The 24637-nt window shown below is 37.8% G+C and overlaps 2 protein-coding genes across 7 annotated transcripts in view; one reads left to right on the top strand and one right to left on the bottom strand.

The window, feature by feature from the left end:
- The window catches only part of RALGAPA1 (Ral GTPase activating protein catalytic subunit alpha 1), a 218781-nt gene extending 200932 nt beyond the window's left edge, over window positions 1–17849 (top strand). For 5 of the 6 annotated variants that reach the window (XM_057542898.1, XM_007180713.2, XM_007180722.2 and 2 more), the window contains 2 exons: window positions 7063–7187; window positions 16488–17849. In XM_057542898.1, the coding sequence (XP_057398881.1) occupies window positions 7063–7187; window positions 16488–16636 (274 nt within the window). In that variant the 3' untranslated portion in view covers window positions 16637–17849. Of the gene's footprint in view, window positions 1–7062; window positions 7188–9517; window positions 9549–16487 lie in introns of all 6 variants that reach the window. The other variant, XM_007180716.2, reaches the window with a different exon arrangement.
- Window positions 17850–20037: 2188 nt separating this feature from the next.
- On the bottom strand, window positions 20038–21708 carry INSM2 (INSM transcriptional repressor 2). The gene has a single exon (XM_057544632.1). The coding sequence runs from the start codon at window positions 21706–21708 to the stop codon at window positions 20038–20040; it is 1671 nt and encodes a 556-aa protein (XP_057400615.1).
- Window positions 21709–24637: the final 2929 nt, after the last annotated feature.

Here is a 24637-nt window from a genome sequence, read left to right as displayed (position 1 = left end):
ATAATAGGACTATCCTCACAGTGCCTTAGCACCTGTTACGGATTTTGAGTCATCTGGCAGCCCATGGGACTTAGATAAAGAAGTACCAGGTGTCCTGCCTGTCTCCTAATTGAGACGCAGTGAAAACAATATAGACTTGGCAGCATGCTTAAAAGGATGGATTAAAGCCCAGCTTTGTCTACTCTGACAAATCACAGCTTTTCCTTCATGGTGTAGATAGTATCAACTACTAAAGAATTTCATTAATATAAAGCATCATAAAAATCATACACAATAATTGGTCATAACCTGTTGCAGATTTTCAGAATTTCTAATAACATAGTACAAATAATTCCAAGATTCATGCTATTTATTTAGGGGAATTTTATTTTTACTGCATATGAACTAGACTGCATGTTTCTTAAAGAAATTAGCTACTGTAGGAAAGAAATGGAGTATTAATTAATTTACTAGATCTTCTTTATAAAGTAAGCAATATAGTTTACTTTTATAAATGAGCAGTGCCTTTTAGTCCATGGGATACTTAATTGCCCTGTATATTTCAGGGAAGTATGCCACTTTACTCCTGATAATTATTATTAGATCCTGCAGATGTACTTGCAAAATATATCTACCTATATTCTATATCTCAATAAAATTCTTATTTTTCATTATATTTTCAAGACCCTGTGTAATGATACTGCCTCAGAATGTTTGAAGATACTTCAAGGCCTTTTAGAACTAAAAAGTCAAATGTGGTTTTTTTATTTTCTCAGTTTTATTTTAGATCATGCCATGGATTTTTATTACTATACTACATATGATATTCTAGTATAAAACAGTTTTGAAAAATTGCCAGTCAATCATAGAACTTAAGCTAGTAGTCATTGTGTTGGCCGTCCTTGAGCTGACTAAAATCCCTTTTATACTTTTTTTTTTCCCATCTAAAATCCAGATCATTGAGATTGTCTGTAGAAAGAGCACTGGACTGTTAAATGACCAAGGTTCTAGTCCGAACTCTACCGGTCAGCAGCTTTGTTTTTCTGAGCGAATCTTTATATTCTCCTTCGAGGCAAGGCTTATTGCTGAATAAACATTTTGCTGATTTTGCTAAGTTTCCTGACATTAATGTTTGTAGATCATTGTTGTATCCGTACTCTAATTCTAACTAAAATTATCACAACCAATGGGGCAAAATGTTTATTTCAATGCTAAATTGTAATGAGTTGTAATTTCAACATATACAGAATTTCTTCTGTAGGCAATTATTATAATTTTTTAAGAAATTGATATCAGTTTTCTTTTAATGTTACACCTTACATATGTATTCATTGTGCTTTACTCACTTTTTCTTCTTCTGGAGAAGGCCAGCAAGATTAAGGGTAGGGGTGGAACCAGACTCTCTCTCCAAATTCAATCCTAGGAGAGTCCCAGCTGTATTTGCCCCAAAGGGCTTTGTCTCTGGGGAGCCAAACTGAGATTAGAGGAAGGGGGCTGTCTGCATAACAGGCTTCTAATCAACTACCAAACCAACTTTATTCATTCATTCTATAATTTATAAACAATCATTGAGTGCTGCTAGGCCCTGTGCTAGGTGCTAGAGATATAAAGATAAAAAGGCATGGCCTCCGCCCTCAGACATTAGTCTCCCACTAGTTTATTAGGAGAACAAGCATGAGGAATGAGGCACACTTGATGCTTAACAACTGGCTCTGGAGAGCAGGAGGAGGCCTCGATTTGTGGCTTTTTTTTGAGTTCTATGATGTGAAAACTCCCACCATAGCCAATTTCAAGCTACCAACCATCTTACAAACTTTATAAATATTGTAAGTAGTACTTGCAAGAAATTTTTACTAGGTAAAACTCTTTCTTTTCCTGCAATTACTGTTTTTGGAATTTTGTATACAGAGAAGGGAGATGAAATTCCTGACTGCTAAAACGGCAAAGAAACCACATTAATATGAGTGTGGGCAAGTGCTTACTAAATTAGGAATTTCAGAATGGGCCCTAAATCCCTGAGGCTATGCTACTGAGCACAGATATAGACACTTCATGCTTTGCCTTTACTTAAAAAGGAGCCGGTAGTTTTTTCTTTTCTTGTTTAGGAAAGAAAACATTAAACCTGAATTTAAGAGGAAGTTAATGAAGCAATGATATGCCTTTGTTGTCTGTCTGTAATTTTCGTAATTCCTTTTTGTGAAAAATTATACTTTATATTGATTCTTGCTATGTACAACATACATATATACAAACATAAACATACATACATGTACACATGTACATATACTTACACACACACAAATTTCTATTTCTTTGAGACTAGTCACAAATTACATTGGACCTAAGTATTTATACAACCTCCTGGGCATGCCATGGAATTAATGATCACAAAACTGAAAGTTTTGCCTTTTCTGACAGCAAAAGCAGTTCAAAATTACATTGTATTATTAAGAAAATTATTGTGGCGAATGAAGGGTTGTTGCTTCTTTAAAAACCAAATCTACCTTTTATCTGTTCTCCCTATACATTAGTCAAGTTGAAAAAACTGTTTCTAATTAACTGTCTGCAGTCTCTTTTCTTCATATTGTGTTTTTTCTCATGAGAAATCAGAGTTTTCTCTTACCAGAATAAGTCAAAAGTTCCTCTTGTACATAACATAAACAAGAAATATTATCAGAGTTCTTGCACATGAACACAGGTATATTATTTCTTAAACTGATATTGAAAAGTGTCCTAGTAGAGACAGCACCTGCTATTTACAAAGACTTGAGTCAAAGGTCAAAATAACTATTTTCATCACAGATGTAGGGGGACTTTTGGGTTACTTTATATTTATATCCTTTATCTTCAACAGCCCTATGACATAAATAGGAGCAGGTGGGGGGATCCCCATTTAACATTCAGAGAAACTGTGGCACAGAGAATTCATGCATCTCTTTCCAGGAGTGGGCTGAAACTGAACCCTAGTTTCATAACAGCTGGTCTTGACACAGTGACAGGGGGCCATTATTATTTCATATGATAAGTTTAAAATCAAAAGGAGTTACTTGAATACTGATATTAACTTCATATTAATGAAGTACAGATTGGGTTTAAACTATTTATTTATACTATAAAAATCATTTAGTTCCCTTTTCTTATTTTTAGAATGGTAATATTCCTTCCCCCCATTTCTATTTTTACAGAAAGTAGAAGGAAGGAGGATTAGTGGATAATTATATTGCTGTGATTGCAGCACCTGTGTGTTATTTCTTTTGATTGGCTAGTTCTGTATTAAAGATTCCTACCAGCTAAAAGTCTCCTTTATCAAATGGCTTTTTATTCTAGTTTTGGCTTGGGTTGTTTTAGATTTGCAACAAAAACCGCCTTAATTCAGCTTAGACTTGTACTTTAAATTTTGTTCTGAATTTGTAAGTTTACCATCACCTTTTTATGATTTCACCCATTTCAATTTTTTTAATTTCAATGCCAGTGGCAACACACAATCACAGTAGGAATATAGCTTGAGCTATCCTGTTGTTATTAGCCAGTCAAGTTTGCGTATGCCACTCAATTTATAGGTATTAATAACTCTTCCCTAGAGAGCTGCCTTTTAAGGAATAAGTGTCTAACATATTATAAGGAGATATAGGAATTAACTATTTTGGACTATGGTTACCATTGCAGATGTTAACATCACTGTTTGGAACTTTATCATCATCTCAATCACAAAAAACCTTGTTTGTGGACTCAGGACTATTGTTGAAGTACTCAGAGTTCATTATATCTCCTTAATATATGTTTTCCAAAGTAAAAGGGGAAAAGATGTAAGTACTGTAGATTGGGTTGCTTTCATATTGTTGTTTATTTATTTATTTGACTACATCACACTTGGAAAATTAGAATATTTAGCTTTTAGAAGGTGAGTTACTGTAGTCTATAATAATTTACTAAGCTAACAGTATTTTCTGAAAATAATCCCCCAGAAGGAAACTTCAGACAGTGGACTGCCTAATTTGTGATAACCGTTGCAGTTTTTCATTTAAATTCAACCATTAATGATTGTTTTCCTTCACTCTGCCACCTATACTTCAACTTTAAAAAATTGTTTTAGAAAGCATCATTTTCTCTAATTACGATTTTTTTGCAGTTTTATTAAATACATCATGTGTTTTTATACAAAATGAATACATTATGTCTAGATAATTTTAGTTTCTATAGCTTTATATATTAGGGTTTCTTCAGAGTTTTATGAATCTCCTTTTGTATAGTGAAATAGAATTACACTTCAGAATGTATCCTTAAGAACCTAGGGGCAGGACAGGAATAAAGATGCAGACGTAGAGAATGGACTTGAGGACACAGGGAGGAGGAAAGGTAAGCTGAGACAAAGTGAGAGAGTGGCATTGACATATATACACTACCAAATGTAAAATAGATAGCTAGTGGGAAGCAGCCGCATAGCACAGGAAGATCAGCTTGGTGCTTTGTGACCACCTAGAGGGGTGGGATAGGGAGGGTGGGAGGGAGATGCAAGAGGGAGGGGATATGGGGATATATGTATATGTATAGCTGATTCACTTTGTTATACAGCAGAAACTAACACAACGATGTAAAGCAATTATACTCTAATAAAGATGTTAAAAAAATTTTTTTAAATAAAAAATAAATGTATCTTCTCTAGATATTCATTTCTTGCTCTAATAATCTCCTTGCTTTAGAAATATTAAATTTGCTTTCTCTCTGCCTAATTTTTGTGTAAACTCTAAATATAATAAGGTAAAGTAAAATATTTCATTTATAGGCCCTCTGAAAGTAGAGCATTTTAAAAGCAGGTAGGTGTCTCCACCCTACTTTTCATGAAGCATTTTACCCATTCAAGCAGACTTTTAAAAACAGCTTGTTTTGATAGCAGACTGTTCTCCTGTGGGCCTTCAGCCTTTGCTTCCTGGCAGCACCTTTGGTGCGAAAAGAGAGTGATCAATTGGGAGACTATCAGTGCCAGCATGCATAGAGTGATAAGTTAACACACCACTGGGAATTTCTAGGGCCCACCAAGATACTTCACTTCTAATGTGCTAACAAGCTCATTTTTCTACCTCTTGCCTCTTCAGTTATTTTTTTTCTCAGAAGAGCTTAGAAGTTGAGTGCATCAGGCATAATGAAAAGCTCTGTAGGAGGGAGAAGCAATAACCCCATTTTTCCCTTTTCAGCCAAATAGAAAATTAGTTTCTGGTAATACACAAAGGCCAGTATTTTTTGTACAAGGGGCACTGCTGTGAATCAAAGGACTCTATTAACTGCAGAAAATTCGGCAGCTGTGAATCTCCCCCAATGAAAAAAGTACTTTCCAACAGGTTGTGAGATATGTGGTATTATTTAGATTGAACCATCAGTTTCATCCCCTTTCATTTATAACCATATACCCTCTTTTAAAAGTGTGCTATATTACTTTTCTGTGTTAACACTCAAAAATGTCTATATGATCCTTCCATAAAATCCTTTCAATATAGCATCTTGTCCTGTTGCTACCCATTTCAGGAGTAAAATTCTTTTGAAGTTCAACCCCAGAATTGAAAATAATGGATTGCCAGGAACTGAAATTAAGATTATTTCAATATTTGATACATAAAATAAATTGTAGTATAAGAAGAGGTTACTCAAGTCATTTAGGTGGCAAAAGACATCACAGTCTAAGTCAAGTGCATAATGAATATAGACTTACCTTTAACTCTTTTTTTTTTCTCAATCAATAATCTTTTGTAAATGTAACTGGCTGTGGTATCTCCCACTGAATTAACATTTTAAATTATCTTCCTCTCAAAATTTTTTCTTGGTCTTGATTGTAGACTCGGTCTACAATCTCTGGAACTAAAGGACTACAACAATTGAATTGCAATTTTAAAAAGAGAGAGAATAATGAATTTTGAGGGTAAAATATTAAAATGGGTTTTGGGGAAAATTCAATGAATAAAGAAGAACCAATAAGCAAATTTTTATTATCCTTTACACTTAGTTAAATGTCTTAGGTAAAGCCTATCAACATAGCACACTGAGTACAGCTGGAAAACTTTTAAAAGTTGTAGAAGAAAGGTTATCTGATTTCTCAGTTCAGGAACTATACGACATGAAGTCAGCATGTGAGTTTTTCCTGATAATTGTATGTTGCTGCCTGCTGCTCTACATTTTGACAGCCATTTCCATAGTTGCTTTCGTGAACAACAGAAATATTCTCTCTCTTTCTCGCCCTCTCTGTGCTAACAGCACAATCAGGCCTGCTGAAACAGGAAGCCTGGAGTGGGTTGTTCAAAAGCAACAACACTTCAAGGTACTGGTTGCTTGTCAATAATATCAGAGAAGAAAATGTGGTGAAAGGGAAGTACAGTATTTTTCTGTCAGTGTCAGTGCCCTGTAGATGCTTTGTTAGACAGTATGTAGGAGTCCTGTGGACTCTCTGCAAATATTCCTGCTTGTTTCAGTGTTATAATTGACTAGGTATTTTTTCCTGACATACAGATTCAACTGTGTATTTATCTTAACTGCATGGAGTTAAGTTCGAGGATTACAGCAACAGTAGTCTTCCATTCAAAATGAGAACAATTGTTGGGAAAATGCAGGGATTTTAGAAAAAGATGATATGCAGGAATTTTTCACAATAAATTATTACAAATGAAAAACAGAATTTCAGACATAGTATTTTAAGCATTATAATATTTATCGCATGGCTTTTCAGAGTACATCTGCAGATCGAAGCTGATTAACAAGATAAGATGAGCCCTAGGCTGACCTGATAGCAGTTGAATCCTTTCCCAAGTAAACTGTTACCTTTCTTTCTTCCAACAGTTTACTATTAATTATTTTCTAATAAATGTCTTCCTGTTAAGCTGCCAGGTATAGTGGTATCCTGAAGAGTAAACTTATGTTAAAAGCTACATTTTTTTCTCTTTGAAAAGCCGTACTTTTAATGATATGCAAGAATAGTTAATGAATAATTATATTTATTAAGAAGTAATGGCTTAGCAGTGATAGTAGTCCTTTTTGATGCAATCTGTTCTTTCCCAATGTATGCTGCATTTAAGTTCATCCTTAACTGAAGGAAATCAGCTATGAGGAGAGAGCGCGATATCTGCAAACGATTGTCCAGCACCATTTAGAACCAACGACATTTGAAGATTTTGCAGCACAGGTTTTTTCTCCAGCTCCCTACCATCATTTACCATCTGATGCCGGTAAGATTAAAAGCAAGTATTAGTTACTGTTCATTATTGGAACTTGAAATGCAATACCCTTTTGTTCTAAAAAAACTCTTAAAATAATGGAAAACTTGCTTGAATAAACTTCCAGTCATTGAAATATAAATATTCTTCATCATTATTTTCATATTTGGCCTGTAAATTTGATTGATACTTTCTTTTACCTAAATACAGTTCCTTTAAAAGTCAACAGTCTTCATAAAAGCACATACACTACATTTTATCTGAGCTAATGGGCAGTAACTATTGTGTTTCACGGAATCGTTACTGAAGTATCTGCAAAAGAAATACAAGTTGAGCAGGCACTCTCAACTTCAGAGGATCAAATTTTATGGCCAAGAATATTGCCTTATCATCTCTAATTTTACAAATAAAGTTAAAATAATTGGTCTAGATTGAGAAGTACTTAGCAGAGTAAATTATTTTGTAATATTTAAAGATTATAAGAGGGTACTGCATTTTTACAATTAACTAATTTTGAAGAAATCAGTAAGAAAATAAATTACTCATGGCCTTCCTGTTCTGTAATACTTTGCACTCCTTATGATTGTTTCATTTATTTTATTTTCCCTCTTTAGATCATTAAATATCAGTTCTGTTTATCTGAAGGTAAGACAAAGTGTCAAACAAAACACCCTTTGTTCTTCCCCCATTTCCTTTTTTAAAAATTAGCAAGCACTAAGCTTGTAACTCAGTTAATAAGCAAACTTAACACTGCCCTGGTTCATACTAAACATTTCAGAAATTGTCACTAAATTTCTTCCAGAATTATACTTACTAACTTAGGTCTGCATGAAACACTAACACTGGTTCTGGGATAAAAATAACTAATAATAGAACCCTTGGTTGAAGTTAGTTACACCTTGTTGTATTGACCTTTTTGTTTCTCAGCATGAAAATGTAGTACTACTGAGCTGAAATGGTGTGTCTTTGTATTTTGTAATGTGTTGCATTGTTATTGGGTATCTTAACTCATCAAATAGTTATTCTGTTGTGTGCCTCACACCATACTAGGCACCTGAAATACAAAGATGACTGTTTTAATGATGTTCAAGGGAAGCAGGAAAAGAGAATACAATATACTTGAAGTTCATCATAATAAGCCTTCAGTTTCTCTTCATATTATATAAGTTTTCTTTATATTAAGTAGTTTAAGAGGCACAGTACTCCTTTACGGGACTAATTTGCTTGCAAAAAAAATTACTGTAATTCTCAAAGTCGACGAAATTAAAGCTTCCATTCCTGTCACCGTTTAATTGGCCATTATAAAAATAATTTTACAAAAAAACTTGGAGCCCTTTCAATTAATTATATAAAAGACCTAGCAAAGAGAAAATTATATTAGACTGGGTTGACACTATCTAAAATTACTCAGCTCGGCATAAGAAAGATGGTAAAAGAAAGATACTAAAAATAAATCAATGAACAACAAAATAAAAACTAGTTCAGTATACCTGGACATTTCATTTTTAATAATAGAGAATATCTGATAAAATATCAGACATTATTAAAATAGACATGAATAACACTTTTGTGTACCATACATAGAGTTGAGCCATAAATTTCACAAATGAAAAATATTGATAATAAGGCCACGTTCAGACTAACTTTTCCCCTTAAATTTATACAGGCTGTCAGTTTTCATGTTGTAGCTGTTTACTAGCTGGAGTCCTTCATATTCCTCTTCTTAATGTTCTTATATGTTGCATGTTATCCTGCACATTTGGCCAGATGTATAACATGGGAAGTAAGTAGTATTCTCACTTTCTGAGACATTAGGTAAAGAATGATACAGCAGCCAAGTCAAGGCTCTTTGGTTAATTTTTTTAAATTGTCTTTGCCTTTAGGAACTGTTAGAAACATGTACTTGAATTTTTTAAAAGGTGTTTTTAAACACTGTAAATAACTTTTCCAGTATTACTTAATACATTTTTATGGTTTTTTTGCAGACTTTAATAGTTACGAAAGATAAAAATTTTTATCAGTGGTTTTCAATTCAGCACAATAATATAAAAAGGAAATATTTACTCCTTTATAGTAGCAAAAACATTATGATATCTGAAGAATGATTTTTTATTCCCAGTCATCTCAGATTTTGATTTTCCTGTCACAAACCAACCCATAAATGTAGAAGTCCCTTTAAAGTTGTAAGTCAGAGTTGAGAGAGAAGACATGAAATAGGCCATGTAATAGCCATATGGACCTGACTTATGCTTTGCAAAAATTACATAATAGTGTGAGGATTTTTAGGTTCATTATTACTTTTTAAAATGATGATAAAATTGATTTGCCCCATTGAGATTTAGATCATTAAATATCAGTTCTGTTTATCTGAAGGTAAGACAAAGTGTCAAACAAAACACCCTTTGTTCTTCCCCCATTTCCTTTTAACTTATAATCGAGAATCAACCGCAATTGAGAATCAACTTTAGATATCCCATGCATACCCCATCCATATAAACTAATACTAATCAATACTAATGCAATAAATTGAAATTACATTTTAAAGGAACACCAGTACGATAATCATATAACGGATATAATCTATTCTTTCTAACCAAACCTATAATATAATACTATTCAGTGGAGTAGTGGAAAAATACTGTTTTAAGTTTGGCTTAAAACTTAACTTGGCTCAAGCTTATTTAAAACCTACTTCCTGGTTAACAGTAATGTATCAACTGTGATGACATTGAACTCCAATGGGGATTTTTCTAGATAATTTTTAGTATTTAAATAGATACGAAGAACATTTTTGGTATATCATAGTTGATCCATAAATTTCATAACTGTATTTTCTGAAAATGGACTCTGTCTGTGGCAGTAGACTGGTACTTAAGGGAAATTATTTTTATCCCTAAGGTCACCGAGGGAGATATCGTGATGTCACACTTTGTTGATCTTCCATAACTACATTAAAACATTATTAGATTTTTCATGTCCTTTATTTTAAAAAAAATTACAGGAAAAAAAATCCCTTTATCTTTGTCAGGCAGGTGTGTGGAAAATATCAGAAGTTTTACTGTGACCTTCTTTTTTAACATTCATGAACACCACTCCTCCGACTCTAAACTTTAAAATGAAATTACTCCTCTTCTTGGCCAGATTATATTGGCAGTACAAAATCTAGATATTTTTCCCTAATGTCACATTGTCTTTTCAAATCAAGTTGTTTTTTTTCCTCCCCCTCCAATTCTTTTTTTTTAAATAAAAGAAAAATCTAGAATGCCAACAAGAAGAAACAGGATCCTGTTTTACTACAAGTACACAGTAAATATTAAGTTATCTTTCTTATTAAAAATACACACATAGAACAAATGTGTGGATACCAAGGGGGAAAGGGGTGGGGTGGGAGGAGTTGGGAGATTGGGATTGACATATATACACTATTGATGCTATGTATAAAATAGATAACTAATGAGAACGTATACTGTACAGCACAGGGAACTCTACTTAATGCACTGTGGTGACCTAAATGGGAAGGAAATCCAAAAAATAGGGGGGATATATGTACATGCATAGCTGATGCATTTTGCTGTACAGTAGAAACGTACACAACATTGTAAAGCAACTATACTCCAATAAAAATTAATTTAAAAAAAAAAAGGGGGGAAGAGGAGGAAAAGGAATGTGCAGAGCCAGACACAGCAATTTTGGAAAAAGGGAAAAGACAGCTGTTGAGGAGGAAGCCTGGTCTATCCACACCACACTTAAGAGCGGCCAACAGTAAGGGGTGGTGACACCCTGAACAGCGCAGTGAGCCTTCAGGACCAGCACAAATGTGTGTGCTGCCCACAACAGAGAAAATGTATGTATAGCAAAAAAAAAAAAAAAATATATATATATATATATATATATATATATATATATATATAAAATACACCCAGTTTTTTTCCAGTATTATGTCTTTTTACTATCATCAGCCATAAGTATTTTTCAATGCCTATTATGTAGCATATCTAGAATTACTGCTAATACTCTATTAGTTGAGCTAGTACGTACCTCTCTTTGGATTTGTTTCTCTACAAATTAAGTTAGAGATTTTAGTATCAATACTTTAAAAATTAAAGGGGTGATTGGTATTTGACTCCCTCTATATATGCACATGTATATACATGTACATATATATACACACATATGCATATACATGTACAGTTGACCCTTGAACAACATGGGTTTGAACTGCACAGGTCTACTTAAACATGCATTTTTTTTCCAACAGTATACATTACAGTACTACACAATTAGAGATTGGTTGAATCCGTGGATGTGGAACCATAGATACAGAGGAACCAGAACCACCTATAGGGAGGAACTGCATGTATGGAGGGCTGACTATAAGTTATAGGCACATTATATAGAGGGTTGGCGCCCCTAGCCCCTACATTCAAGGGTCCTCTGTATACATACATAAATATACGTATACATACATACCACTTTGTATGATTACCTTTAGAAAACGTATAGGTTCCTAAGTAAATCTTCTAAAAATTAGTAATAAGATTCAAATATTTCTATGCCATCAAAATAAGAGATAATCTAACAGAGTGATTTTGAAGACCTAGAGTAGTGTCTAATCTTCCTTAATTCTAACCTCAGTTTTGCTGTTAATTCACAAAATCTGTATGCCACATGTAGATGAGATAGTATTATGATTGTCAGGCCCATCTCTTTGAATCTTTGAATGGAATGAATCATCAAAATTTAGCCATTAAACTTTTCTCCTTTTCCCAGGCTTTGAAATGATCTGGAAGAAAAGATTGTAGCTCTTCAGAAGATAGTTATTTTATATATATCCTAAATATTATTTGTAAGTGCCAGTAGAAAATGTTTCCTTCAACATATAAGCTATAAGTTTGTTTACTGTGTTTTTAAAATCAAATGTTTTTAAAAATAAATAATCATATTTATTTATCACTAGGTTAGCCTGAAATTATAAGCAGCCAAATGTGTTCTCTTTTCAGTATTTTAAACTTAGAAATTTGGCTTGTATGTTGTTGACCAAGAAGCAAATAATATTAATCTTAAATAAAGTCCATTAACCTTTTATAACAATAATTACTAGGCTCAGTTTTCATATAGAGCATTCATTCAGATGTAAAATTTGTGTAATGAAAATAATAATTGAGCGATTACTGAGTGCCAGGCAGTGTGCTAAGTACTATACATGCATTCTCTCACTGAATTTTCATGGCAATTCTATGAGACAAAAACAAAAAACCTTACCAACAGTCACCTGGTAAAGTCAGAGTCTGACTTCAGAGTACTCGAAGTATTATAATTACTTATTTAGTCTAAATGTTTTCAGTCCCTTCTTGATATTGAGAGAGGAGAGAAATTGCCCAGTAACCTGTCATATTTGAAAATTAGAAATTGTTAAAAATTTTTATTTTGAAGGCTCTACTTTTCCACCCATTGAAAAATCATTTTTTATTATTTATTTATTTTTAGTATTGTTTTAAGGTTGCCGTGGGAGAACTATGGGCTTTGGAATCAGACTGATCTGGATTTAAATTCTAGCTCTGCTATTTCTTATCTGCATGAACTCAAATGAATTAATCTATCCTAAACCCAGTTTTCCCATTTGTAAGGAGATAAAATATGACAAGCTTAGACTGATATGTTCTAAGTCTGCAATAATGGTAGTTCTTGAATATCTTGAAACCTCATGTTTGCCTGTGTTTCTGTACTATCTTATTTTAAATTATGTGTTACTTTATGACATTCAGTGGTGCATCCACACTAATCTTAATCACTTATCAACTCCTTTAACAATATTAAAGCAGTAAGATTATTTGGGTAATCTGTCCTTTAATGTAAGGTTATGTTTTACAGGAATATTAACATAAAAGTGGATATTCTTTATTTTCCCCCAAACTAAACAGTTATGTTGTGTTCTCCGCATTTTAACAATTGATGTTTTGTAAGTGGTCATTTTCTTCAAAAATATTTCTAGTTTCTATCCCTTCTTTTCTAATCCTCATCTTTTTTGATCTAAAGTCTATTAATGTTTGCTCTTATTGTAGTTTTATTATATAGCTACACTTATTGTATACCTGCTATGTGCCAGGATCTTTGCATATGTAGGCATTCATTCCCCACAACTTTGCAAAATAACTAGTATTGTCTCTGTTTTACAAATAAGAAAACTGTCTCAGGTTAGTTTGCGCAATATCCAGCATCTAGTAACATGACAAACTTGTCATGGGTCTGTCTAACCCATGCTCTTTCTAAGATGATGCTGCCTCTTAGTTCAATGTTAATTAGAATTGCTTTCAAAGTCACCATATTTTTAAAGGCTATATTTAGTAGGTCCAGTAAATTCAGCAGTTTTAAAGTGGTCATACCTGTCAGCAACCAGTATAATCAAAGCCACAATAAATAACAATGCATTGAGTTACCTTTTACAATCTTTATAGATCCTCAAAGTCATATTCATCATGTTATTTGTAATAATAGCTCATTGTAATCAATGTACAATATATGAATCAATTTATTATTCCATCAAGATACAGACAACAGTCTGTGTGAGTACTGTAAAAATGTTATTAATAGATACTGTATGTAAAACATAGGAGCCCATACTTTTTAAACTTTATACTTGAGAGGATATATTATCAATAGAAATAAATAAATCAATATTCTTTATGACTCAGGTGATATAAATCAATACTTAGGCAGAATAGGATGTGAAATGAAGTGTAAGTATCACATTATTCTTTAAATCTAAAATTGAGATCTATCCACCATAAATTATTTATAGAGTTTGGGTATGCTGAGTATTTATCACAAACATCATTTGCTAAAACATGAGGTGGTGCTGTATACCACACACACTAAAAAGCCTGATTTGACTCAGTTGACTGAAAGGGGGTTTCACCTTGAAGGCAGTAAGGGAGACATAGAGGAATTGCTGTTTTTTGAGGAAAATATTCTTTGAATTTGGCGTACTCTAAAGCAGTGTTCTGTAATAAAACTTTCTATGATGATGGAAATGTTCTATATCTGCACTGTCCAGTATGGTTGCCACTAACCACATGTGACTGCTAAACAATTTAAATGTGGCTAGTGCACCAAGGAGCCAAATTTTTAATTTTTATTTAATTTTATTTTTTGCATTTATTTATAAATTTTTTGCATTTATTATAATATTTAATTTTAATTTAATTAACTGTGATGTGGCTATGGCTGCCATGTTGGACAGTACAGCCCTAGAGATTTTATGACTGAGTGATGCCACCAGTACAGTGAACACTTTAAAAGGTAGATGTTTAAAGAATCTCTCATAGACTTTTTTTTCTTTTCTTTTCTCCTGTTTGAACTTGTTTTGTTAGTGGGTAAGTATAACATTTGAATTTACAAAGCATTTGTCCATTGTGAAACCTCATCACCCTAATCCATTGCATGCCCAATCGTATTTCATAATAAAAACCTGATTACTGTCTTCTCTGCTCCTCTGTTAACACCTGTAAAATTCTGCACTTTGTCGCTCATATCTGTTATCTATCTTCTCTTTTGTTTTCTCACTTCTGCTCGCTACTCCATTTCTTCATTCACAACAAAGAAAGAAATGCAGTGATAGTTCTCTTCCTCCCAAAACCTCCACTAGAAAACATTGGCCATCTCAAGGTAAACAGCCATGGGAAGGCCTCTCATGATTGGCCGGGAATAGTATGCATTATCAGCAAAGCATGAGCTACTGCTCTTCACCTTCCTTCTGCCATCCATCTGCAGTGCTTCCCTAAAAAGGTCCGTGGATTCGTATTCTCCTCTAGGTTTTCCAGTATGGGCCCAGTATGAACCAACTCAGATCTTCAGGAAGAGTAAAGGTGGACAGAAATATATGTCCTTCTTGTATTTTGAAGGTCAACCTCATTTCAATTAGAAAAGAGAATGTTGGAGAAGTTACTTTGAAAAGGAGGGCAATTTACCTGGATTAGGATTAGTGATAAAATGTTTTTTCCTTGACAATATATGTTTGTTCTTAAGTATAATATTTGGCCTTAAAAACTTTTAAGTGTTCTACAGAGATACATTCTTAATTTCCTAAGACATCTCAGTAGGATCTGTACCCCTTATTGAACAGTTTTATGTTTCCTTATAAATATTCATAACTTCAGTTTAAGCCAAATGTTTCATTATATGGAAATAGTTGTATGAGTATTCCCAAGCTCAAAGTGTCAGTGTGGTGCTACACTGGCTAACAAATATGCCAAAAGTTTCCCTACAGAGTTAGGAGCTGTGTAAGTTTAAGCCTGCAACCTGTGTGACATGTCTTTGTGACACTCGTAAAGATAATTTTTATGTATATAAGACCAAGGAAATATGGATTAAAATGCCTCAAAATATACAGAATTTTAAAATTTTTGTTATTCTGTTATATTTTCAGACTTTTTGTTTTTTTGAACGGTTTTTAATTTTTAATGTAATTTCTTATTCATGAAATATTTGAGAGCCTACAGTGTGCAAAGTTCTGTAGTATTGCTGTGAATTAGAGAATCATAACTCAGAAGTAAAGTACAAAGGTGAAGAACTACTCTGTAAATAAATGATATGAAGAATTTTACAATTTCAACTTGTTTTGTTTCTTTCAAATTTTTATATCTTACTAATTCTACTGGTTATCTACTTGCTATGACTGGATAGTGTAACTGCGAAAGTTTAAGAAAACAAAAGCATTGCTTGTCAATTCTAAGTTGAGACACTTTGAGAGATCGGTTTGTCTTTTTTGACTGATTTTCAGACGAGAGCTCTTGTCCTCCTCCTTCTCCAGGGAATTTATCTGGCTCCTTCTTAAAAGCATATTTAACTACCTAGCACGTATAATGGTCTCATACTGCTAAGTTCCTCTTTGGAAACGTTTGGTGCTGTTTTGTTTTCAAGTTTGAGCAATGAAGGCCCTTTTCTTGGTTATACCCTGTACCCTAGAGATAGGAATTGGTCCTTCTCACCTGCTTCTTAAGCCCTTAACGTGCGTGTTAATGGTGCTTTGGATCCCTGTCCTTTCTGTCCCAAAGATTTTGCTTCACATTGCTTTTTCTGGGGAGCTCTCTGGTTGGTTCTGGCTCTGGAAATAATGATTGGTGCTTTCTTGCTAATATGATGACATGAGCCACCAGATCACTGTCGTAACAAGCAAGTTTGGGGCTTGCTCTTTCCTCTCAAAAGACCTCACTAAGGGTTGGGATCCATGCTGCAGATCTGTAGCAGAAAAGTTATTTCTTACAGGATGAGTGGCTGGATGACTTGCACTAATGCTCTTGCTGTTTCCCACAGGCTCCTACCCAGAGATTCTACCCAGTGAAACTCCCACAGCAACGCAGGTAGACGGGGCTGACCTGGCCTCACCAATGTCTCCTCGAACTAGCAAAAGCCGCATGTCCATGAAGCTGCGTCGTTCCTCTGGCTCAGCCAATAAATCCTAAGGAGACAGCAGCCCAGCAGTGTTCAGCAGTAGCCACCTTAGCATGAACATAGCGTTAACCCTTTCAGGCTTCGTGTTTGCCATAACAACATGCATGTTCCTTCCTGAACATTTATTTTAGAAAACACTGGATTTAAATAACTTGTAACTTAGTATTTTAGATTTGGGTTGTTTATTCGGTTGGTTTTCCCCCCACACTCCAAGCTGCCGTATGGGGGGCGGGGGGGTGGGGAGTTTTATTCTACACCCTTTACCTTCCCTAGATAATTATGTCTAAGTAGTTTGACTTTTAATTTCGTAATTAACTTTGAGCCAAAATATAATTGGACAGATAGTCTCATTATTTTATTTATCGTGCCCCATTACAACTTCATGGCTCAGTAAATATATAATTTTTTAAATAAATGTACATCTTTAAATTTAAGCATTTGTAAAGTTGTAGCAATAGTTGCAGATCTGTTAATACACAGGATGTGTATGGATTATTTATGTTATCAAAATAAACCACTTAAAATAAATGGTCTTTTAGTATCTCAAGTTCCAGCTGAAATAATTTTAGCATTAACTTTTTCTTCCCAAAGCAATGTCTCATTTCTTGGCTGTGCAGGTGATGCCATGACATATCTAAAAACCAGAAAAATCACTGTGCTGAACTTTGATTCATGTGTAGCTTCCAAATATTTTTCTAATGTTTTGCTTTTTAAATGGTATCACTGTTTTAAATGCCATTTCTGTTTTGAGATTGTGGCCCCTTATTGGCTGCTGGATCCTGGTATATCTGTGCTCTTTCTTAAGTACCAAAAAGGGAGGAATGGGGTGGGGCGGGTAGAAAAAAAAAAAAGAAGGAGAAAACTTTTCTGACATAAGTGTGTGGCTTAAATTATGTGTATTATTGTCAAAGAAAAGGGAACATGACCCAGGAGTCTAAATTAATCTAATATTGTTAATACTGAACTTGCACGTGCGGGTTGGTATACATTCCACCCTCCAGAAGTATTTTCCTACAGTAGATAAGCTGCTCACATTTTGCTCACATTTTGTTTTGAACGGGCATCTCCTAAGGAAATGTAGCATGACATTGGTACTAACTGCATGTGTAAATACATCATACTGGCAAACTATAAAATATAAATTATGTATCATCATTCATGTAGTATCTACAAATTTGTAACAGTGGAAAAAAGATGGTATTTAATAATACAATAAAAGTGTTCTTATCATTTCGTGTCCATGAGTGTTGATTTGTCTTTTTGTATTTTGTCTTTTATATTTTTTCAGACTTAAGCAGGGCTGTATGATTAATGGAGAGTTATAAAGCATAAACCTAGGTTATCTTAGTTCATCATGAAAAATGAATTTTAATTCCCTTCTCAGGATATACCCCACCTTATTTCTCAGAGATCCTGCCACAGTCATTAAAACTACAGGAAAATTTTCACCTTCATAAGGGCTCACCAGAAACTTCCCCCAGTGCACTTGGTTAAAGCATCAATTTATCTCACCCTCATGCTTCTTTGACCTGTTAAATTTTACTTTTTTTTGGTAATATACATTCAGGAACAAAACTTTTTACAGACAGTTTCTATAGCAGGCTTTCAGAGTTCCTGTGCACTTAAATTTTGGATTGCCTTATAAATAAAAACAAATTCCTATGAAACTATGTAGAAAATAAACTTAAAAAGTCCCATGAAAGCTTATATAAAGGATAAACATGGATAGAGAGAGTCCCTGGGAACAAGATTAAACAATATAGACAGTTTCCCACAACCAAGGTGAAGAATTGCAGAAAAGATAAAGTAACTATTTACACATTTCTATAGTGCTTTCATTCTTAAAAAAAATAAACAGCTAATGGTTTGGTGATATGTAACAAAACGGAGTGAAAATACCAACTTAAAAATACGGAAGTTGATTAGCACAGTTAACATTTTATTCATGTTCAGATAAACTATTCACTAGCTTTTTGAAAAAGAAGAAAATATTTAAAATATATTTTCTGTTGACATTTTTGAGTGGTAAAGTATCTTTAATATTTAAAGAATAGTACATATTCTTTGCCTTTTGGAGCTCAGTCTATGCAGCCATACTTCATAGTATATATACTATATAAGGAAAGTTTCCCATTTTATTTCTGCACCATTACATTCATTTACAAAATATAATTTCTTCTGTCTAAATGGGTCACTAAGATTATAAAGCAGGATACTGGCTTTGGGGAGATACGAAGTGTGGCTTTTGATAATAGGCTGTGTTCAATGGGATTCTTAAGACAAACACAGAACACAACAAAGCACCAGCTATGTACATTTATTTGGTGGTAAGCATCTTACAAATATGGGCTATCTGTCAAGCAATATTCAGCCAGTGTCCCAAACTGGCTATTAGGGCATAGGTACAGAATGTATGCTAAATATGGTAATACAAAAAAATTCAAAACCAGGTAGCAGCTGAAAAGAAAATATTGAATGAATTGCCATTCATTTCCATAGCGGATTAGAAGTATTAACATCTTCCTTAAGCTGAACATAGTGTCATATATAATACACATTATGATTACAACAGAAGCGTTAATTTGGATGAAACCCTACTAAAACAGTCAAACTTCAGGAAATGAGTTCTATGTTTCCCAAAAGCTATTTAAAGAAAGATTTAAAGTATCTTCCTGAATACTGCACACGAGAGCTAGAGGTGAGAATTTGGGGGGGTGTCTCAACTCCTTCCAGTAAAGAGATGCTATTCCCCACCTCCAAACACTAGCTTAAGAGTGGACTTAATAACTGAGAAAAGGAAAGTTTACAAGGAGATTTCTCATATCACCCAAAAGCGCGCAAACATCTTAACATTTCCTGCCCACAGACACAGGTCTTGTATTTCCCACCCACCCGACGTAAGTTTGGCACCAATCACATAACTTTTAATTCACAGAATATACAATGCAAGATATCTGACCCTATTGAGACAGAAACTACACAGGCGCCTGCGATGACAAGAGGAAGAAGAGAGAAAAAAACTACCACTTTTGGTAGCTAGAATCCTTTGTAGATAGAGACATGCACGCATTCACTGCGACTTTCCATAGGAATTACAAGTCATATAGGATTCATTGGGGTCTCCAGAGTTTGGTGGGAGCAGGGGGAATCCTATTTTCGTGGGGAAAGCGAGAAGGATTTAAAGCTGATCATTCTTGACCGAGAACGTTTATACCATATACATACCTGCTCTAGAGAGGGATTTTACATTTCGCTGTCCGCTCCCCTGGCGGCACGTTGACTACTGGGAGTTTTAGGAGAGAAAATAAAGGAAGGAAAGAGGGTAACCTTGCAAGTTGAAGAAAGCCCCACAGAAATTCCCATGATCTGTTTGCTCCAAGGCCACCCTCACGATCCTCTTCGTCTTTCGCCCTCAACAGCCCGGCCGCAGTGGCATCTGCAGCAGCAGTACCTGCCGACTTTCTGAGGGGTGGCACTTATTGATGTGCCGGGTCAGGCCCGGGGAGCTAAAAAAAGTGGACGGGCAGTGCTTGCACGAGAAAATTTGCTGAACACTCCCGTCGGACGCCCCTCCTGGGCCCGGTGCTTCAGGGGGCGCCCCGGCCAGAGCGGGCAGGAGCAGCTCCTCGCGGACCGCATGCCACAGCCGGTGCTTGTCCCTGATGTCCGCCGACGGGAAGCGCGCCCCGCACAGCGGGCAAGCGAAGGCGAGTGGGGCGGCGCGTTCGGAGCCAAAGCCCGGGGCAAGCGCGCGGGCCGAGCCCGCCTCGTGAGTGGCCAGGTGCTTGCGCAGATAGGCTTGGCGACGGAACTTTTTGTGGCAATATGGGCACACGAAGATCTCGGGTCCCCCGGCAGCACTGACCCCGCCCGGCTCAGGCACCCGGCGCCCCAACACCCCCGCCGTATAAGGGACCTGAGGCGGCGAAGGCTCGGGGCGGGACAACACCTGGAGGCCTTGTGATGGGGCGCTGTCCTGGTGCTGCTCCGCCCCGGAGCTGTCCCCGGCCTGCGGGTGCTGATCCGCAGTTCTCTCTGCCCGGCTGTTCTCCTTCCCCTCCGCCAGGAAAGGTGCAGCAACAGCCCCGGAATCCGGGGAGGACGAGATCGACGAAGGGGGCAGCTTCCCGTCGGCTGAGGAGACTGTGGCGGCATTGGCCGCTGCGGGACGCGGCTTGTGCCAGCGGCGATGGGAGGCGAGGTTCGCAGGGCAGCTGAAGACCTTGTCGCACTCGGGACAGCGGTACTCGACGCGCACGATGCGGGAGCAGCGGTGTTGAGCCAGCGCGAAGGGGTCCGCGTACTGCTCCTTGCACAGCTGGCAGATGAACTCCCCCAGCGGCGTGCGGCTGCCCCCCAGGCCCCGGGACGGCGCTCCGGGCTCCTCCTCCTTGATCTTCAGGCCCAGCACAGGGGACGTGGTGACTTCATCGGCGAAGCTCAACTTCCTCATGGCCTTTGGCTTCTTGACCCCGGCGGCCGCGGGCCCAGACGCGCAGGCCGGAGGTGCCTTGGCGCAGCGCTCGCCGCCGGTGGCCCGCTTCAGGCCGTGCAGGGAGGCCGCGAGGGGCGTGGGGTCCGGATGGAGCGCGGGGTCCGGGAATGGTGCACGGAGCGGCAGCAGGAACTGCTCCCGCGAGGTCGGTGCTACCGCTGGCGCCACCGAGCAGGAGAAAGCGGCCACGGTGGCGGTGCCCCCGGGGAAGGACTCAGCGGAGACCGGCGAGCTGAGGCAGCGCTCCAAGAACGCCCGGCGCAGGTCCGCGCCCGCCGGCTTCGTGGGGCTGGGGCTGGGCCCGGGACCCTCCCGGCCATCCGCCCTCCACTCCGAGCCTTCCCGCCCGCCCGCCCCTGGGCTCACCCCAGCCGCCCGACAGGACGACCCCGACAGTTCGCGGGCCGCTTCCTCCTCCGGAGTTGGGGGTCCCGCCCGCTCCGCACCGGGCTGAGGGGCACTGGAAGCCTCCTCGGGGAAGGGCGACGCCCCCTGGGGCCCCAGCAGGGGGAAGACCCGCTCTGCTAGGCGCACTCGGTACGAGCCGCCTGTCCGTTTAGTTCGCTTTACCAGGAAGCCCCGAGGCATGGTGGAGTCGGAGCGCTCGGGGGCAAGGAGTAACGGGGGCGCCGCGGGGTCTGAGAGCGGGCGAGCGCTGCTGCTGCCCGAGCTTCGCCGCCGCAGGCATGTGTCCGCCGCCTTTATAGCTGAGACGCGGGCCGGGGGACCGCCGGGTCGCCTTCGGCCGGACCAGCCAATCAGGAGTGGGAGCGGGCACGGGGGGTGGGGCTTTCTCGGGGCTGGGCTCGCGGGGGGCCCGGAGGCGGGCGGCGGCGGGCGGGCCCCGGCGCCCGGCTTAGCTGCTGCCTGCAGCTGCCGCCTCCCTGCCGCCCACCGGGCGAAGACGCCAGAAGGTAAGGTGCAGAGTGTGAGGAAGCTCAGCACTCCCTGCCTCAGCGGCCTCCAGGCGCCGTCTGGGGTGCCTGGCGGAGAGGCCACCTCTCAGCGCCCTCCTTGCGGGCCCGGGACCCTGCTGCCCCCCACGCGTGGGAGTCTGACGGAAAAGACCCGGCTCTGCGGTAGCGGAGCTGAGAGGAAGGGCGACGGGGAGGCGATCGGTTGGGTGTCAGCCGGGGAACGGGTTAACGTCCTCTGCTCATATCGAGCTGATGAGAAGCTGCGACAGAGCGGCAGGGCGGCTAAATCCACCGCCCCGTGCCTACACTTGACGGTGGGAGTACGTCTGCCATCCAGTATTGATCGAGACTGCGCGCGTCTGTGATACTATGAGAATTCATCTGGGAAGAAGGACTCTCAGTGGGGGAGATCGTGCGTGCTGGAAAGCCTCTGCAGCTCAGGACGCCGGCAGGTTTCTGGGCCCTGGTCCTCGGGGCTTATAAATGCCTCCTCCCCGATTGGGAATAGGAGTGGGGAGGGGGAAATGGGATCTCATTTTCGACTGTCCTCAGATCAAGTGGTTTTTCTGTTCACACCTTCCACTTGTACTACCCAGAGACATGACAGTGCCTAACTGACCTGTTTAGCATGGAGTAGATTGAGTGAGAAATACTGGTGGAATCAGGATTACATCTGCTTCCCCTTGTATAAGAGATATTTTGCAAAAGGTGTGCTATGGACCTTTAAAAGCTCAATAAAACTTCATCCAGCACTGTTTTAAGCAATAGAAGAGATTTGAAAGTTTGTAATACTAGCTGAGAACTATGAAATAATTAGAAAATATATGACAGATGTATAACAAAATGCCAAAAATCCATGGTATAGAAAAGTACAATCTGAGAATAGGAAGGGGAAAGAACTATGTGTTCAAGCCTCCTTCCTAAGCCAAACTGCAGAAACAGACTGAGCGATGTGCTTTCAGAGTAGACTATGGCATAAACAGATCTAGTCATCAATAACACATATTGTCTTCCTTCTAGTGAATGAAGTATTTTTACATAGAGAGCATTATTTGAGGGAAGATTTGGAAGTAATTATATATTTGTTAATACTGGCTATATTTTATGCACTCTACTTAAGTAATCTGATCTTTTCGCAAACACAAAACAGAAGTAGATATTATTACTCTCCTTTTTTGATGAGAGGATTGAGCTGTAAGAGAAGTCGCGTAACTGGCAGAAGTCACCCAGAGCCCAGATTCAAACCAAGTTCTAGCTAATTCCAAAGCCCAGACTTTCCATTATACCAGTGTCTTCAAACTATTTTTTTTTCTGATCACATCCCATAATAAGAAATATTTTACAGAACACACACGTAACTGAAACAAGTGTTTCACAAAATAATGTTTACCCTTAACTACGTGCAATGCAGTTTTGTATTTTCTACTCAATTCTATTTTCTTTCTTTTTTTAAATGCTAGTCATAGCAAACAAATTTATTTCATAACTCACTAATGGGGGTTAGGTCCCACAGTTTGAAAAACACCATCATTATGATGTTTCCTATTAAACAGGATGAAATCATACAAAATTAAAGTAAATAAACCTGACACTTCATAATTAAAATTAATATTCTGAATCACTATTTAAAATATTTGAGTCATTTAGTAGTGCAGGTAAACTTAGTTTCCCAAATTGATCATTTCTGACATGTCAGTTTATGTATGATTTCTAACTCAACTTCTTCTCAATGTTTCTCCTTTCCTCTTTCTCCTAATGACCCAGATATTGTGTGGTTTGGAAAATCTGATATAAGAATTTTAATACTTTAAGATAACCCCTTTTCAAGAGGGGCTTTTCCTTGGGTGCATAGTACTCTGTGAGAATTGCAGTCAACCATATGACTCAGCATTTGTGCTTCCAGGTGTATACACAGAAGAATTGAAAACAGGGACTGAATCACACACTGGCAACACCAATATCCACTGTAACATTCTCCACAATAGCCCAAGATGGAAACAACACAGTGTCCACCAACAGATAAATGCAATAAACAAAGTGTAGTACATATGGATGACAGAATATTATTCAGCCACAAAAAGAAATGAAGTACTGATACCTATTACAACATGGGTGACTTGAAAACATGATACTAAGTGAAATGAGCCAGACACAAAAAGACAAATATTATAAGATTTTACTTATATGAAATATCTAGAATAGGCAGATTCATAGAAATAGAAAGATTATTATTGATGGTCAGGGGCTGGGGGAATGGAACTTATAGCTTAAAATGGTTACAGAATTTCTTTCTGGAGTGATGGAAAAAGTTTTATTAATCAATAGTGGTGAGAGATGGACAACACTGTGAATGCAATTAATGCCACTGAAATGCACACTTAAAATTGTTTAAATGAGCATTTTTGTTTCATATATATATATATATATATATATAAAATAGTTTACCACAATAAAACTTTTCACACACACACCAAAAAAGAGTGGAAGGCAAAATCATGGCATATCAGACTGTGAAAAGAATGTAAAGGACTAGGTCATGTAATTTGGACTTTATTACATAGGACAGGCACAGAGAGTCAGTTAAAGTTTTCAACTGAGGG

Source organism: Balaenoptera acutorostrata, chromosome 3 (genome assembly GCF_949987535.1).
Source record: "Balaenoptera acutorostrata chromosome 3, mBalAcu1.1, whole genome shotgun sequence".
NCBI classification, from domain to species: domain Eukaryota; kingdom Metazoa; phylum Chordata; class Mammalia; order Artiodactyla; family Balaenopteridae; genus Balaenoptera; species Balaenoptera acutorostrata.
The sequence above is the reverse complement of the archived record's forward strand: the minus strand, read 5'-3'. Positions and strand labels throughout refer to the sequence as shown.